The sequence below is a fragment of the Chaetura pelagica genome, unplaced genomic scaffold (assembly GCF_000747805.2).
Source record: "Chaetura pelagica isolate M959 unplaced genomic scaffold, ChaPel_1.0 scaffold146, whole genome shotgun sequence".
NCBI lineage: Eukaryota > Metazoa > Chordata > Aves > Apodiformes > Apodidae > Chaetura > Chaetura pelagica.
Window position 1 is genome coordinate 482,274 of NW_009953645.1, and position 17,590 is coordinate 499,863.

The following is a 17,590-nucleotide window of genomic DNA, read 5'->3' on the forward strand; positions in this document are numbered from 1 at the left end:
CCTTGGGGATCATTTGAATCTGGCCCCACTGACATGTGTGGGGTCACTTCACACTGGACTGGATTGCTCCAGGTCCCACCCAGCCTGGCCTTGAACACTTCCAGGGAGTGGGGCATCTGTGACTTTCCTGGGTGGTCTGTGCTGGTGTCTCACCACACTTGTGCTAGTGTCTTGTCCACCCTCTGGATGTGCCCTCTTTCAATTTAAAACTGTTATTCCTCATCCTGTTGGAGAGGGTCCAGGGAAGGGCCACCAAGATGCTCTGAGGGCGGGAGCAGCTCTGCTATGAAGACAGGCTGAGAGAGTTGGGGTGTTCAGCCTGGAGAAGAGAAGGCTCCAGGGAGCCCTTAGAACGCCTTCCAGTACTTGAAAGGGGCTCCAGGAAAGCTGGGGAAGGGCTTTCATCAGAGAGAGCAGTGACAGGACAAAGGGTGATGGTTTTGAACTGAGAGGGGGGGGGGGGGGGATTTGGGTTGGATATTGGGAAGAGGTTCTTCATTTTGGGAGTGGTGAGGGGTTGGAATGGGTTGCCCAGGGAGGCTGTTGATGCCTCATCCCTGGAGGTTTTTGGGGCCAGGTTGGGTGGGGTTTTGTGCAGCCTGGTCTGGTGGTAGGGTTCCCTGCTCATGGCAGGGGGGTTGGAACTTGGTGATCTTTGAGGTCCCTTCCAACCTTAATGATTCTGTGTTTTTTACTTGGACCCTCTACAAAGAAAACATCCTGCAGTTCTTTATAGTTTCAGCCTTGAAGTGTTGTTCAAGGTCAGGCTGCTTGGAATGTGGCTGTACCTGTTCCCTTTGCTATTGAAAACTGCCTCTAAATGCAGCTCCTGCCACCTGTGAGACCTGTAGCAAACACAAGCCTAAAGACATGCAAAACCTCTGAGGGGATAATGCAGCTGATGGTGGTTCTCATTTGCTGCAAGATTATTGGGTTGCTTCATTTAAAAGACAAATAAGCTTGTCTTGGGGTGGGAGAGATTAATAATCACAGAATTATAGAATCATTTAGGAAGGACCCTTTTAAGATCAAGTCCAGCCTTTAACCCTACTCTACCATGCTCACCCCTAAACCCTATCCCTAAGCATCACATCTGTATGACTTTTTAACACATCCAGGGATGGTGACTCAACCCCCTCTCTGGGCAGCCAGTTCCAATGCCTGGCAACCCTTTCAGAGAAGAAAAATTTCCTCATGTCTAGCCTTAAACCTCCTGTTTTGTAGCTTTAGGCTGTTCCCTCTTGTCCTATCACTATTTACTTGTGAGAAGAAACCAACACCTACCTCTCTCCAGTGTCCTTTCAGGTAGTTGCAGAGGGTGATAAGGTCTCCCCTCAGCTTCCTTTTCTTTAGACTGAACAGCCCCAGTTCCATCAGCTACTTCTCATAAGCCTTGTTCTCTAGGCCTTTCAGCAGCCTGGTTGCTCTTCTCTGCACCTGCTCCAGCCCCTCAATGTCCTTCTTGTATTGAGGTGCCCAGAACTGCCCCCAGTGCAACCTCACCTCGGTGCTCCTGCTGGCCACGCTGTTTCTGCTGCAGGAGCAGGATGCTGGTGGCCACCTGGGCACACCTGGCTTGTGTTCAGCTGCCTGGCAACCAGCACCCCCAGGTCCTTTTCTGCTGGGTACTTACCAGCCACTCCTCCCCAGGTCTGTAGCTTTGCCTGGGGCTGTTGTGGCCCAAGTGCAGGATCTGGCCCTTGGCCTTGCTGAATCTCATACAATTGGCCTTGGCCCATTGATCCAGCCTGTATAATTGTTTTTGAGGATGTTGCTTTTCTAAAGGAAGTGAGCTTATTTGTTGGAGAAAGGAGGAATACATGGAGCAGAAAAGTGATAGCAGTCTGAGCCCTACTAATATGGTTGAGCATAGTCTAATTTGCCTTCACAACTGTCTGTGGCTCAGAGCCTTGGAGGTAATTAAAAAAAAAAAAAAGAGTGGTTTGAAAAGGTCATTGAAGTCACTGGAATTATTGGAAATATCACCAGCCTGTATTGAATCATCAATAGCAATGAAATAACTGGGCACTTCATGCTGGTTGCACACTTGAGAGCATTTATGATATTTAAATCTAAAACCAAATACTCTGGCTGTGATCTTGGCAGTGCTGGCTGGTACTGAGCAGGGCATCACAGCATTATGGTGTTTGAACAGGGGCCTCTTTCAAGAACCAAATGCCTGGTTTTCTGGAAAGGGAGGATCCCAGTGTGCCCAACTGGTCTGGGGGTCAGGAAGGCTGAAAACAGCTCATCTGCCCGGGGCTACATCCGTGGGTATTGCCCAAGGCCCTGAGAGCAGCAGGTAATGTCATGTGGAAGATGCTAATTTGGAAACATGCTGCTTTCTAAAAATAATAATGCAAGGAAGTCTATAAACAGATGTCCCTCCCCCAAAAATCAGTCATCTACAGCACAGTTGTGAATTCTAACAGCTTACTTAAATAAGCCTTAGAAGATCCTATGACCAGGAAGAGTCTAATGCTGCAAAGCTGGAAGCTTAAGCAAAACTTCCACATTTTCTTGTTCTTCCACACTTTTTTGGAAGTGTGGCTGATGTTAGCAAATAAACTTGGCTGATGGTGCTGCAGAATAAGATGTGTACCTGCTCCACTGTCCACTTGGATTGTAGTTCAACATTCTAGCATAAGTTGATTTTAAAGTACAGTAAGGCTATACCTGTAGCAACCCAAGAGCAGTTTCCTACTGTGTTGAGCTGCAGCCCCTAGGCAGGGGTGAGCAACTGGAGGGCTCCTAAGGGTTGGGATTGACCTCTGAGCCATGAGGACATGCTGCCTTCTCAGTTGGTCCAGTAACATCTCTCTTACAGCATTACTGGGATGCTTTCTGCTTCCTCAATATCTTGTCACTTCCCACAGATGCAAGAAGCACTGACAGTTCAGAATTGTGTTGAGGGAGAAGGGCAGACTGTTCTAGATGGGCTTCCTCCAACTTTTGCTTTTGAAATTGGGTTTGCTGCAGAGTCAGTAGTCCTTGTTTTATGGCTGTGGAGGGCTTCAGCAGTATTAATTTGCACTTGCACTAATCAAAGCATCCCCAGTTCAAGATTTCTGATCTTTTAGTTTTTCATTTGCAATCTTTCTTAGACCATCAGCTTGTTTTTATAGCTCACACAGTCAATCCAGTGACCACATGTACATTAACAGGGGCATCTTTTGTTGGTACCATGTGATCCCCTTCTAGCAAAATCAGTGATGCTCCTCAGCTGACCTGAATAGCATGAAGGGATCACCAGGAACAAGACCAGACGAGGCTGCAGCTTCCCCCTGTATACAGAGCAACACAAACTGTATTCATACTGTCTGTTGGTAGGTGGAAGGATGAATTTGTATCTAACTTACTGACCATGGACACCACTGATTTTCCCCAGGAAAATCTACCTCTCTGTGCTGATGTGCTGCCTTCCCTTGCTTTGCCTGGCTGCAGAGTTCAACATCAGATAGCCATTGATATACTTCCCCAATTACATGACAACTCTAGGGGTGTAAACAGCAGCTGGGAAACTAGAGCTGTGCTCCTGACAAACAGGCCAGCCCAGCTACCACACCCCTCCCATCAGTTGGGCTCTGAGTGGGATGGTGGTGGCACAGAGGCTCACTTTGAGGTGGCACGGGACCATGGGCAACTGCTGTGCCAGGGCTGGCACCCCTTGGGGAAGAGGCCACGTGGAGTGGGGAGACAAGGGATTTAACTGGAGGGCTCTGCAGATATGCTTTCTCCACTGCCAGTTTGGGTGGCTCTTGCTTGTCCCAGATACTAGCTGCCATGTCCTCCTGCTTCAGTAATGCAAGGCAGCAGGAGTGTCCTGTGTTCTGGTGGTGTAGCCACAGCTCATCCTGGGGTACTTCTGCCATTGCTCTGCTCAGGCTGCTCCTGCACTGCTCTCTTGGGATGAGCTGTACAAGACAGGGTATAAGATGGGATATTAGAAGAAACTTCTTCACTGGAATGGTTATCAAACATTGGAACAGGCTGCCCAGGAAAGTGGCTGAATCACCATCCCTGGAGGTGTTTAAGAGATGTGTAGATGTGATGCTGAGGGACATGGTTTAGCACTGGACTCTATACAGAGTTGGGTTAATGGTTGGACTCAGTGATCTTAAAGCTCTTTCCCAACCAAAGCAATTCTGTGATTCTATTTTAAGGCTTGGCCTGGGCATTGCTGTAGCTATTTCAGATAATGCTCTCTGGTCAGACAGCCCTGGCAGAGAGTGGACCCTCCTCATCTGTGGGTTGCTCACCTGCTCCTGCCCTGCAGCTGGGAGGGCTCTGGCCGCCTGTGGCTCTGTGGGGCATTGACAAGTGTGTGGGCAGCCCAGGACCTGGGCTGTGCTTGTGCTTTGCTGCACATCAGGCTTTTCCTCCCTGTTCCGCAGTGCTGTCCTGCACCCAAGGGGCTGTTGAGCCAGGAGATTGTCTGTTCTGGGGCAAAACTCCTGGAGATGTGCTCACCTGAGGAGTGCTCTACCTGCCTGGCATGCCATGCTGGGTGTTGGGAGGTGTGGGAGACTTCTGCTGTGAGGGCAGAACAGATATAGCAAGGCAAATTCTAGTGTGACCAAAACTACACTACACCTAAGGAGGCTTTTGGGGATGTCCAAGATGGGAGTGATGGTGCAGTGACTTGGTGTTGCACCTCTTGTGCTGGCAGTTTGTACATTTGCACAGTGAACCAGAGCCTGGAGAGCAGCACCCATGGGCAGAGATCAAGTTCTGGTGGAGTTCAACCTGTGCTTGCACAAGTGGTGCTGTCTACTCTGGTACCTCTGAAAAGGCATCCCAGTGGCAAGTTTAGTTGGCTTGGAGATATTAAACACTTTTGAGCTGGTGCTGCTCTAGCATTTGCAGCAGGTCCTGCTACTGTCCTGAGTGTGGTTTCCGCCCTGGATGTGTTCAAGGAAAGGCTGGAGGTGGCACTTAGTGCCCTGGTCTGGCTGATGTGGTGGTGTCAGGTCAGGCTGGACTTGATGATCTTAAAGGTCTTTTCCAATCTTGGTGATTCAGTGATTCTCTGGAGTGGTGCTGAGGTGGGGCTGCCAGGTGGTAGCTGAATCCCAGTGCCCAGAAGGGCATCTAGCCATTCTAGTCATCTGTTGGTAATGGTCTGGCAGTGTGGTTGTCCCCTGCTCACATGACCAAAGAGGTGTTGGCTGAAGGATGTTGTGTAGGTGCGTTTTGGCATGTAGAGTTGACAAGTTGGAGCACTTGCATCTGACCTTCTAGGAAATGACTGTAGGTGGTTTTTAAAGTGCATAATAAGTTCCTGTCCAGGGCTGGAAGCATGGCAGCTGCAGGCTCAGGCTGCCCTTGGCAGTTTCCATGGCATGTGCCAGTGCTGGGGACTGATCAAGCTGAAAATAGTCTATGTCCCCAGACATCAGTATCTTGTCCTGGTGATCTTTTAGCAAGGTGGTTCCCTACTGCAGGTCCCTCCTGCAGCTGTGTGGGATGTGTCAGAAGGCAGTGTGAGGGCAGGGGTGAACAGTCAGGATAAGTTCCATTCTTGTGGCCATCAGCTTACTGCTCAGTTTGTGCTGGACTTGGTGTACTGGGGGAGCTGGTGTGCCTTCCTGAGCTCCTCCCCAGATGCATGCTGAGGGGAACCCCTTCCTAGGCTCCCTGGTTCTGTGGCACAGGCCTGGTTCTGAGCAGTGGAGCTCAGCATCTTTGGGCATAGAAATGCTTTTGGAAACAGATCTTCTCTGTTAACCCCTCCTTTTTAGTCCCTTCTTTGAACTGGAACTTTCAGCTGTTAATGTGGTAAATACTGCGGGGTGTGTGAGTACAGACACGTGTAAATATTGTCAGGTGTCAGACCCGTGGTGTTGCTGCGTGATGTCCCTGCTGGGAACACAGCTGGGATCCCAGAGGTGCTCAGAACCAGCTCTGATCCCATGGGAGGTGGTGAGGCAGCTGGGACACCTCTGGGTGCCCCGTGAGCATGGCCAGCCTCTGCTGTGGGCAGAGGGACTGTCTGGGGAAGCAAAGGAGCTGCCAGGAGACTCGTGCCTGCAGCAGCCCTTCCCATTCCTGTTATCAGTTTGGGTCAGGTTCATTTGATGCATCTCAGTTAATTATGCTAAAATTCCAGGGCTTGAGCCAGAACTGGTCATGTCCAATAGGCCCTGAAAGATAAAAACACTTGTGGTGTGCCCTGCTCTGAGCTCCTTGGGATGTACAGGCAGTGCAGTTTGGGATGGGAAGCAACAGGTACCTCTGTCTGCCCTGGCAGCCCCAGGGTGGTGAAAGGGTTCCTGCCAGAGAGAACTGGTTTCCTGTCTGTTGATGTGCTGGTGCCTACTTTGGGGATGGAAATGGTAAAGTTATTATCAGTCTGTGGTGTTTGATGAACATGGCCTGGGTCTGCAGGCCTGTGCAGATGCCCATAGCTTGGGACATGAACTGGAACAGTGACAGATGTTTGTGCGACCTAATGGGAGGACTCCTACTGGAGTGTGAATGGATGGGTCAAGCTCTTTAGGAGGGACAGGTGGGAAGCAGAGGTGGGGGCGTTGCCCTCTACACCAGTGACCAGCTGGAGTCCGTGGAGCTCCACCTGGAATGGATGAGGAACTAAGAGCTTATGGGTCAGGGCTAAAGGGAAGCCAGGGACAGGTGTTGTGGCAGTGGCAGTGCCACGAGCCACCAGGCCAGGCTGGCCAAGGGGATGGGGCAGCAGCTTCACCTCCACGGGCCCTGGTCCTCACGGGGGATTTCAGCCATGCTCCCTGCTGGAGGGAAAACACAGCAAGGCACCAGCAATCCAGGAAGTTCCTGGAATGCATCTATTGCTGTGCTGGACATTATTCTCACCAACAAGGATAGGCTGATGGCCAGTGTGAAGCTTAAGGATGGCCTTGGCTGCAGTGACCACAAAGTAGTGGAATTAAGGATCCTTAGAGAAGCAAGGAGGGTACAAAGCAAACTCACTACCCTGGATTTCAGGAGAGCAGACTTTGACTTCTTTAGGGATCTGCTTGGTAGGGTACCATGGAATAAGATCCATGGAGGGGAGAGAAGCCCAAGAATGCTGGGCAGTATTCAAGGGTCACCTCCTACAAACCCAGGAGCAATGTATCCCAACCAAGGGAAGGCAGACAAGAACGTCAGGAGACCTGTATGGATGAACAAGGAAGTCTTGGACACTCTTAAATGTAAAAAGGAAACCTACAGAGGGTGGAAGCAAGGACAGGTCACTTGGGAGGAGTACAAAGAAGTCTGAGCAGCCAGGGATCAGGTTAGGGAGGCTAAAGCCCACATTGGTGACAACCAACGTGGCTTACCAAGAGCAAATTGTGGCAAATCTGGTGGCCTTTTATGATAGGTCTCAGTGTTGGTGGACAAGTGGAGAGCAATTGACATCATCTACCTGGACCTGTGCAAAGCGTTTGACACTGTCCCACATGACATCCTGGTCTCTAAATTGGGAAGATACGAATTTCAAGGATAGACCACTTGGCACAGAGCTCTGCTCTGGAGACAGGCTGAGAGACTTGGGGTGTTCAGTGTGGAGAAGAGAAGGCTCTGAGGAGACCTTAGAGCACCTTCCAGTGCCTGAAGGGGCTCCAGGAAAGCTGGGGAGGGACTTGGGACAAGGGCAGGGAGGGATGGAATGAGGGGGAATGGATTAGAAATGCAGGGGTGTTGGGAGTAGATGCTCCTTAAGGTCCCTTCCAACTCAAACCATTTGCTGTTCTATGATGTATCCCTGACAGCAGGTTTTGGGGAGGTTATGTATGGTACTGGGCAGTGCAGTGGGAGGTAGGCCCTTGCAATGTGAGGTGCAAAACCTCACTGAGATCAGGGAATATGGGTTGGAGCAGGAAACCCAAGGGAATTATAGTCCCTGCAGTCATTTGAGCTGTACTAGGAGAACACAAACTGGGTTTGGGTCTGTATAGCTCACCTGTATTGTTGGTTGGTGACCTGGGAAGTGTACAGGGCTTTGCTGGTATCTGTCAACATCTGTATGCCAAGGGCTAGGAAAAGGGTGTGTGTGGAACAATGTGGTACGTGGGGCTTCAGTTTGAAGGACAAAACCCCTTTGCTGGAGACCAAGGACTGTAAGTTGGAGCAGGGAACCAAGGAGAGCCCTGCCAGAACTTCCCACCCCATTGGACTGTAGTGACTTACATGGGGGTGCTTGGGTTGTCACGGAGAATGTGGGAAAGGGACTACCCTGCTGACACAGCTCAGGAACATGCTCACCCACCGGACCCCCCTTTTAATATGTGAGGTCCAATTGAGGTAGACTGACCTGGTTGTCCATGATCCTGGTTGTCCATGATCCTGGAGCAGCAAAGCTGCCTACCCAGCCTGCAGGACCAAAGCAGAGCTGTGCTCCACCACCTGGACACCAAGGCAAGAGAAGGATCCCTGCAGGCACTGCAAGGTTACCCTGATCCTGCAGCTCCCAGGGCAGTGGGACTGGAGGGCTCAGTACACCACAGTCATCTTGGGTGGGAGCTGGTAGATGGACTGAGCTTCATGTTCCAGGAGGTAGAACGTGTGGTGGGGCAGTGCTGAGCAAGGAGAGTGGCTGTTGGGAGCCTCTCAGGCTGTGCTTGGAGTGGGTGGTGTCACGTGTGACAAAGCTCCTCTGCACACCCATGAAGGGACTCTGAGAAAACAGCAGGAGTGGAAGCCCTGGTCATACCCTGCTGGGCTACTCCAGGCCCATCCCAGAGGTCATCAGCCCATCCCAGATCCATCTGCACAAGCCCAGAACAGGGACACACAATGGTAGGTAGGACCACAAGCCAGGAACCCAGAGTGCCCTGTCCAGGCCTTTCCTGGGGTTGTCCCAGCAGAGCCTCAACCATGTTGTCCAGCCATGACACCCATCACTGAGCCTTGGGGAGCAGCTCTCCAAGTCACCTTTTGGGCTAAGGAGGCTGCTAGGATGCATTATGGGGTTCAGGGGAAAAGCAGTTTGGCATTGCACAGGACTTGATGGGATGTTTAGAGGAGGAACCAAAGGTGGGACAAGAAGAGGGTTTTGTTGTTTTGAGGAGGAACAATAACAGGGAATATAGGGGAAGGGGATAAAGGGAGTCAGCTGTGTTTAGGCAGGTGGCTGGTCTGTGTGCTTCTCTGGCCATGCCCTGCCCAGCACAGTCCTGTCAGGACATCTGCTGGAAGAGGACTTTGGCTCAGGGGCTTGTGTGCCCAGGGGGCAGGGCCTGGGCAGACCCCATGCCAAAGCACAGCTACAGCAGGATCCTCATACCACTAATGGTACAATTATCCACCCTGTTTCACTAATGGACTTCGATCCTGTCAAGCCAGAGTCAGGAGCAGGATGAGACATTTGCTGCTGTCCATGTCCATGTGGGTGCTCCGGTGTGACCTGTGTGCCCAGCCATGTGTTTGTACAAGCGTGGACGTGTGCTCAGTGTGCCTGCTGGGGACACATCTCCAGCCTCCCTGTAGTTAGCTCTGGGGACATGCAGAAGCAGCAGCCTTGCCACTCTTGGGCTGTGACATCCAGATGATGTATTTTCTCAGAGGCCTGTCAGCTGGGTTTTTAAGGTACTTGACAAACATTTGTTCCTACCGTCAGCATCATCTAACAAACTTTATGGCTTCTTTCCATTTTTATAGGAAAAAAACACCACCCTGCTCCAGACACTGAAACTTGTCAACTGATGGGACAAAGAGCTGAGACACTTGCCTGTACTAGGACACTAAAACATAGGGTGTAGCCAAAGACAATTTTCCCAACGTGGAGGCTCACACCTGTCAAACCCTGTAGCATTCTGGGGAGGCTTTTCTATACCTCTTCTCCATTTCCAGCCTTTCACACATCATGGTATTCATTTTGATTTCTTCTGCAAGCTAGCTCTGGCTCTGCCTTCTGCTTCCCCTCATGCTTTGGTTTGGGTTACCCAGTGAAAGCTGCTGGCTGTAGATTGTTCCTGCATTTCTGCCTCCAGCTTCTACTTGGAGGCTCCTCTTGGATGGTGTGACTGACCTGCTTTTTCTTTCTCTTTTGCTGTATCTCTCTCTCCCCAATCTGTCTCTTGCATTCTCCGTTCTTCCCACCTCATTACTGCAGGTTCATCATGCCTAGTGGCATATAAAAAGACTCCACCTCCTGTCCCACCTCGGACCACATCAAAGCCGTTCATCTCTGTCACTGTGCAGAGCAGCACTGAGTCGGCACAGGACACCTACCTGGACAGCCAGGACCACAAGAGCGAGGTGACCAGCCAGTCAGGACTCAGCAATTCTTCAGACAGCTTGGACAGCACCAGGACACCCAGTGTGACGAGAGGAAGCATCGTGACTCCAGCACGAGAGACTCCAGAGTTACCCCAGAAAAATGCAACTTTGAAAAGTGATAAGGGGACTCTGACTAGTGAGGAGCCTAAAGTGGAGAATATCCCCAAAAGAAAGTTGTCGTCAATAGGAATACAAGTATGGAATAGTTTGTTCTCTTTTGTCCTAAGGAATGTCCTTATCCCATCCATTTAGCCTGTGCATTTTGTGTGACCAGGTGTGCGTCTGAACTCACCTAGAATAGCAAGAGAAACTAACTGCCTTGTCAGACTAATGTCCTGTGTTCCCAGGGGTAAAACACAGCAGAAGCTTTCCATAAGACACCATAAGAAAGGCCGAGTTCTTTTTAGTACAAAATTAAGATGTTTCATAAAGCAGTGGGACCATATTAACTGGGTGAGTCCCTCTGAAGAGGCCTCCTGCTGCCGAGCATCGGGCCTGTGCTCTGCACTGTGTGTTACTGAGCATCAAGCTGCTCCTTGTCCATCACAGGACAACTTTGTTCTGAAAGGTGGGCCCTTCTATTTGACATCCACGTAGTGAGGACTGCTGCAGTGCAAAATGGTCCCAGAGCTGTATGAGGGAGCAGTTCCTTGCTGTGCACCGTTCCCAGCAGGTGGCTGCTTCTCTTGCTGGAAGCATTTAACTCTGTGGAAATGGATGGAAACGAGCTGTTGATGATAGTCAAATGAGGACCCATTGAGTAGTGTAAACTTGCTTTATTCAGCAAAACCTAAGTCACCTGCCATTCTACACTCTTCTTGTGGGCAGACTTCCCAGGTGCAGATGGCTGACTGCTGGAAGCACTCATTCTGTGCCAAAGTGCTGGCTCCAGTGCTGCAGGCAGGGACTTGAGCACTTGGGCAAGTCCATGTCAGCTGCCACACACACAGTTGCTCCCTCAGGGCCATGCAGCCCTTCCCATCCTGGGGAACCTTCCCCAGGGGTGGGAGGCAGAGCCAAGTGCTCTTAGAGCAGATTCCTGGCAGGATGCAGTCTTGATGTTCACCTGGACCTGAGCTTTGTGCTTCTCCTTAGCCCACCCTCCAGTCAGCATGTGGTGTCAGCATGCTGTGTGTGTGTGCAGCACTCCTGGTCTACTAATGTGAATTCCAGCAGCAAGTTCTTGTGTCTGGTTTTGTCTGTATCTTTTCTGTTTAATAAGGTTGACTGCCTTCAGCCAGTGGCAAAAGAGGAGCCTCCTCCACCAGCCACGAAATTCCAGTCCATCGGGGTACAGGTAGAGGACGAGTGGCGGTAAGTGAAAGACACAAGTTTTGTAGTTTCCTTTCTTGTCAATTGCATTTCCCCCAGTTTCACTTAGACCTTTTTTCCCCTCCTTTTCAATATGAGTGGTGTTGAATGGGGGCCTGAGGAGAGCTCTCCCCTCAGCATGGCCGGGCTGCAAAAAACACTTGTTGTGTAAACAGGCAAATCAGTGGGAGTTTGAAATTAAAAACAAATAAATGAAAGTACAAGATGTAATGATAGATGCACGTCAGTCCTCTCGCCTGTACAGCCTGGTGCAGTAAGCAGGCAACCTTATAATTGTTTCTGTCTGAACGTGTGGTGTGTTTGTGTGTGAGGAGGGGCAGGGAGGGCAGGGGGAGCCTCATTTGCAGGCATCAGGAACAAACACCTTCCACTGCCAGGGTGCCAGGCTGGCCAGGTTGAGTTCTGCTATTTCATTTTTGCTTTTGATCTCTCTAGAAACAGCCAGCCTCACAGCATGTCCTCCAAACAGGACACAGACTCTGACACACAGGAACCTAATAACTCTACCTGTAAATCATCTGAGAGAAGCCTCGCTGAGTGCCCCCAACACAACAACTCCGTTGGTGTTGATGCCCCTACCAGGCAACCAGCCAAGCCCTCACAGATAAAGAGAAACCTCTCCTATGGAGAAAACAATGACCCAGCCCTGGAGACTTCCTCTCTCCCTCCTCCTGACCCTTGGCTTGAGACATCCTCCTCCACCTCCCCATCAGAGCCCACACAGCCAGGAGCCTGCCGGCGGGACGGGTACTGGTTTCTGAAGCTGCTGCAGGCAGAGACAGAGCGGTTAGAAGGCTGGTGCCGCCAGATGGACCAGGAGACCAAAGAGAACAATCTCTCTGAAGAAGGTAAGTGTTGTCAGCTTCTGGACACCTAGCAGCTCCTCCCTCCAGGAAGAGTTGTAACTAAGTATTGGATCAGGTTTTTGCAGTGAAGTAACCCACAGAGAGAACATGGAGATGAATGTGGGATAAGGAACATTTTTTCTTTGAAAGGGATAAAGCAGCTTCCTCTAGCAGAGGGGGTAAGAAAGAATCCTGTGATGCAGCATGTAAGACTTCCACAGGATGGTGCAGCTTCTGACCATTCAGAAATGATGAAAGATTTAATCAGATTGCTTCCAGGGAGGCTGTGGGATCTGTCTCCCTGCCTAACCCACTGTGCTCAAGCAGGCAGGTTTAGTTGGCAGTGGGGCAGAAGGAACATGACCTTTGATCTTGTTTGACCTGTGGAGTTGGTGGACTCGTCTTTACAGCAAAGAGGAGGTTTCTTCATGTGGGAAGGCTTCACTGAATTTTGCTAAATACACCAAAAGCATAAGCACAGAGAACAAAAGGCCACTTGATTTTATTGGGTTCAATCCCAACTGGGCTTGTTACATTATTTCCAAGAGTTGGCAAAACCTGTGCTGCTTGCAGTGAAAGTCAAGCCTGTGGTGCATACAGAGGGACAGCAGTGGGTGGCTAGGCTGCAGAGGGCAGGATCTTTGTTTTTTCATATCTGGGAAAGGTGAAATGATGGTGGAAGTGTTACAGCTCACAGTCACTGCTGGGCTTGGGGAGCTTATCTCTAATCCTATTGCACTAAGAAGCTGCACTGGCTGCCAAGCTGGACAGGCCGTGCCAGGGCTACCCCTGCCTCAGGGGATGCCCTTGTTTGGCCTGTGGCAAGAGTGCTCTGCCAAGAACAGACACCAAGACCAATGTAGCATTAGATCTGTGATGTCTAAGAGCAATCTCTGAGCAGATTCTGTAACTGGGAGCTTGGTGGGTATGCAGAGAGCCCAGTGTACACGTCTCACCAAGCTCTAGAAGCATTCAGAGCTGCCTCTGCAGGTGCAGCAGCAGAGCAGGGAGAAGGTGAATCGGTTCATCCCTGTTCATGGTGCAGCTCTATGTGCTGTGGGCCCCTCAGCCAGGCCTTTGGAAGGGAGCAGCCCATGCAGAATAATGCTGCCATGGTCAGAGGCTTCTTGAAAAACCCACTAAGAGCAGCATGAAGTCCTGCCCATTAAAAGCCCCTAGCCTGCCAGTGTTTTAATCCCTTCTGGTAAACAGAGGTTGGGGACTGTTCCGACCCTTGCTGCCTCCATCTCATATATGAGTGGAAGAGGAGGTTGAGATCTGCAAACAGGTGCCAGCACATCTGCTCACTGAGAGCAGCTAGTTCCTTGAGGATCTCTGAAACGCCTTTTCTCATGACTCAGGAGTGTTTCTTTGCTTCAGAAACACTCAAGTTCATTGCTGCATTTAATAGTCCGTTTAACTGAGATCTTCTTGTTTCTTTTCCTCCCCCATAGTCTTAGGAAAGGTCCTGAGTGCAGTGGGCAGTGCACAGTTACTAATGTCACAGAAGTTCCAGCAATTCCATGGCCTGTGTGAACAAAACTTGGTGAGTCTGCATCTGGTTCTTCCAGGTTTGAGAGGGGCATGTACCTGTTTCAACAGCACTACAGGAACATGGACAGATAAGAAAAGGCTGCTGTCAGTGTAGGCATGAGGCCAGCACAGCCTGCCCACCAGGCCATGCTGGCTGAATGCTGGTTAAACAGGCAGCTGCACAGGGGGATGCTGAGCACTTCAACTGGCTTCCCAGAAGACAGTTCCTGGGCTGTGCTCTACTCAGGGGGGCACTGCTTGAAATTCCTTTTGATGCTTATGTGAGCACAGGGGAATCTTCTTGAACTGCTGCTCAGGGTGTGCTGAATACACCAAGTCTCTCTGTGGGTCTGCACTGTCACTGGCTGCACTCCCATCTGTCCTGGGAACCACCTCTTGGTACTTCTTAAGGGCTTTTTTTTTTGCTTTTTTTTTTTTTTTTGAGGTGAACAGCTGAGGTTTTGCCAAAGTGGGGGGAATATTTGAAAAGTCTTCTGTTCTTCTCAAAGCATGCTTGCTTTGCATGTCAATTACCTGGATGGTAAAAGTGTCCCAACAGGATTGTCCCTCCTTGGTCACCAAGCTCTGATACTTGGGTCCCTTCAAATGTAAGGCAAGGGCTGCGAGCTGGACAGGGCTGATGTGGGTGGGAAGCTGTGTCTGCCCTCAAGCTTTACTGTGGAATGAGTTTTGCAAACTTCCTCAGAGTTGAATTCCCCTTTACTTGCAAAAGAAACCTTCAAGAAACTTGGCGGGGGTAGTGAAGCGCTGAGATCTGCTTGCTGATCTGGCTGCTCACGGCTGAGATGAGCAGTAGCACCACCAGCTGCCAGGCTTTCAGCAGAGCTTTGTGCTGAGGTCTCCTTTGTGCTAAGTTGCTCAGATCTGGTCCTGTGCTTTCCTGAGAAAATCCAGGCCTGTGATGGCAGTTCCCATGTCTCAGAACTGGGAATATTCTGTTTATGGAAGAAACTTCAGCTACTTAGAATTTTCCGACAGGCCCAAGGAAGGCTGGTGGTTTCAGATTGTTTTATGGGGGAATGTAGCAAAGTCATTTTGCCCATGGAAGCTCTATTGGCTTCTTGGGATTGCTGTACACTGACATGCAAGTTCTCCAGGTGTCAGAGCTGTGCTTTGCATCATGTTGGATCCATTTCCATTATTACCCACCCTGAAATCAGGATCTCTGTAAGAAACCAGCTGTGAATCATGTGCTGGGGACCTTTGGTTGGAGATTACTGCTGTGGGATTAGCTCTAGCTGGGGAAGCTTTGGGGGAATGGGAGCTATTGCTTTCTGCTCCGGAGAGTGTCTTTTGCAGGACCCTTCTTCAAGCTCCTACAGGAGAAGTTCAGTAAGGATCTTTGCTTCCAGTCTTTGCAAAAATAGTTTTGACTGTAAATGATGGCTTTGTGTTTCTGCATGCTTGGGGCTAGGGTCTCCTGTGGGTTCTTGATGTCTCAGTTGGCAGATACAAGGGGTGAATATGTGAGCTGTGCAGACTGCTCTGCCTCTCAGAAGGGAATATTCTCTCTGAAAGGTTTGTTGGGGTTTTTTTATGCTTTCCTTTCTAGAACCCTAATGCCAATCCCAGACCCACAGCCCAGGACCTAGCTGGGTTTTGGGATCTCCTGCAGTTGTCCATTGAAGACATCAGCATGAAGTTTGATGAGCTGTACCACCTGAAAGCTAATAGCTGGCAGTTGGCAGAGACACCGGAGCGAAAGGTGAGTGTGGGGCAGTTGGGAATGGCCAGAGCACCTGGCAGACATTTCAGGGATCTGAGGTCTATTCCTGTCTGCAAATGGAAGACTTCTAGGGCTTTTACCATCTTCCACTTGTGCAATGCAGCTTCAAAGCCTTGGAATGCACCAAAGAGCATTCCTCATGAGTAACAGTGGGAACAACTTTGTGCTGGGGAAAAAGTGTAACAATGGAGGGAGAGTGGAGCAGGGAGTGATGGTGAACACCTAGAGCAGTGGTTGCAGAGGCCTCTAGTGTTGCAAACACTGCATGAATAGGTTTTAACTATTCCTGGTGTCTATAAAAAACACCTGCTAGAACCTTTTGAAAATACAGCCCAGGTCATGTCCCTGGGCCAGACTGCCTGACATGAGGGTAGGAAGGACCGTGGCTCTGAGCAGGGCAGCATGTTTTCCAGTTCCAGATTTCAGATTTTCCAGATTTTCCAGATTTCCAGATTTTCCAGAGTTCAGTTTTCATGCTGCTTGTGCCACACTCGGACCTATAGATGGGCCATAGGCTGGAAACTCTAGTCCACTTCCCTGAAGGACACCTCTGTGCCACGAGATGCAAAATGGCACCTTTTTAGGAATGAAGGAAGCTGATTTTTCTGCAAGCCTGCTCAAGAACTGCTCCTTATTTCACTTGACCCTCCATCTCCTGGCTTAGTTCCCTGTGCCTTAGAGTCCGTACCAAGACAGGGAGCATTTTTAGGTAGGTGCATTTTTACTTTATGTTTGGGTTTTTCCTTACTGTCTCCCTAAAGGAAGAGAAGAAACCACCCCCTCCAGTGCCAAAGAAGCCAGCCAAGTCCAAATCCCAGCTGACCCGGGACAAAGCCTCCGATTCCGACAAGCAGCGCCAGGAAGCCCGCAAGCGCCTCATGGCGGCCAAACGAGCCGCCTCGGTGCGGCAGAACTCGGCCACCGAGAGCGCCGACAGCATCGAGATCTACGTCCCCGAGGCGCAGACCCGCCTGTGAGCCCAGGGAGGAGCTGCGTGGTTTTTATAAGTAATTAAAAAGGAGGAAAAAAAAAAAAAAAAGGTTCTCTCGAAACTAGTGTGGTTTATTCAGTCTAGAGACCATGAGCCATCCTGCAAAAAGGGCTCCCGAGTTGGCTTTTTTCTCTCAGCTTTAAGTAATGAAGATTTAAAAAAAAAAAAAAGAAAGAAAGAAAAGAAAAGAAAAAAATACCCCCTGGTTTTCTCCCTGGCTGTGGTGTTGGATGGACAGAACAGACTCCTGGAAACTCCAGCCCCTCAACTTGGAACTTCAGTCTTTTTACTTGTTCTATCCGATGAGAATTATTAGCTTGTTTACAAGAAGAGGACAAGAAAACATGAAGCCTTGAGCACTTGCCATGCTGTGTTCTTCCTCCTCCTCAGTTCTGTTTTTCCTTCTCATCCTTTTTTTTCCCCTCTGTCCGCTCCCTTTGTTCCACCTTTTGCATGGCTTTGGTTACTGTGTTAGGAACAACGTCTCTTCCACAGGGCTCTCAAGAACACCCGTTTGGCGTGTCCTGCTGTTGCACTCTGCTAGCGAGCAGCCCTTCCTGGTGGCTTTTTGTTTTCCTTTTGATGGGGATGTTGGGGTGGGGGGGAGGTGGGTGGGCAGGGAGAGGGAGGTGGGTTTGTGTTCCTCTGTTCTAATGAAGGATGACAGGGTCTGTGGAATGTCAGGCAGAGTCGTTGAAATGCAGCCCAGAAGGAAATGTGCAATAAACTGGCAAAGGGGGAAGGGGCAGTGTTTGGCTGATCCCAGGGGCTGTGCCCTGCTCCAGGCACAGGAGAGGAGCTGAAGGACCACAGAACAAATACAGGCACCAGCCACACATTCTTCACTTTGATTTTTCTCCTTAACAACATGTTTTGGTTTTTGTTGGGTTTGTTTTGTTT

At 50.1% G+C, this 17,590-nt stretch overlaps 2 protein-coding genes across 2 annotated transcripts in view; both read left to right on the top strand.

Annotated features, from left to right (window-relative positions):
- The window catches only part of LOC104390672 (disks large-associated protein 4-like), a 68,635-nt gene extending 57,075 nt beyond the window's left edge, over nt 1-11,560 (top strand). The window contains exon 4 of the mRNA XM_009999853.1: nt 11,465-11,560. Within this exon, the coding sequence (XP_009998155.1) occupies nt 11,465-11,560 (96 nt within the window). The remainder of the gene's footprint in view (nt 1-11,464) is intronic.
- Nucleotides 9,630-16,849, top strand: LOC104390663 (disks large-associated protein 4-like). Its single transcript, XM_009999843.1, has 7 exons — nt 9,630-9,829; nt 10,076-10,437; nt 11,465-11,556; nt 12,010-12,422; nt 13,874-13,965; nt 15,526-15,678; nt 16,461-16,849. Exons 4-7 carry the CDS (start codon nt 12,029-12,031, stop codon nt 16,674-16,676), a joined length of 855 nt encoding a protein of 284 aa, XP_009998145.1. The 5' UTR covers nt 9,630-9,829; nt 10,076-10,437; nt 11,465-11,556; nt 12,010-12,028; the 3' UTR covers nt 16,677-16,849.
- Nucleotides 16,850-17,590: the final 741 nt, after the last annotated feature.

What these genes read in the sequence shown, in the direction of transcription:
- LOC104390663 (XM_009999843.1), top strand. Translation starts at nt 12,029, where the DNA reads ATGTCCTCCAAACAGGACACAGACTCTGACACACAGGAACCTAATAAC. An exon ending in GAACAATCTCTCTGAAGAAG is followed by an intron (nt 12,423 to 13,873) that starts GTAAGTGTTGTC and finishes CCTCCCCCATAG; the next exon opens with TCTTAGGAAAGGTCCTGAGT. An exon ending in GCCTGTGTGAACAAAACTTG is followed by an intron (nt 13,966 to 15,525) that starts GTGAGTCTGCAT and finishes TTTCCTTTCTAG; the next exon opens with AACCCTAATGCCAATCCCAG.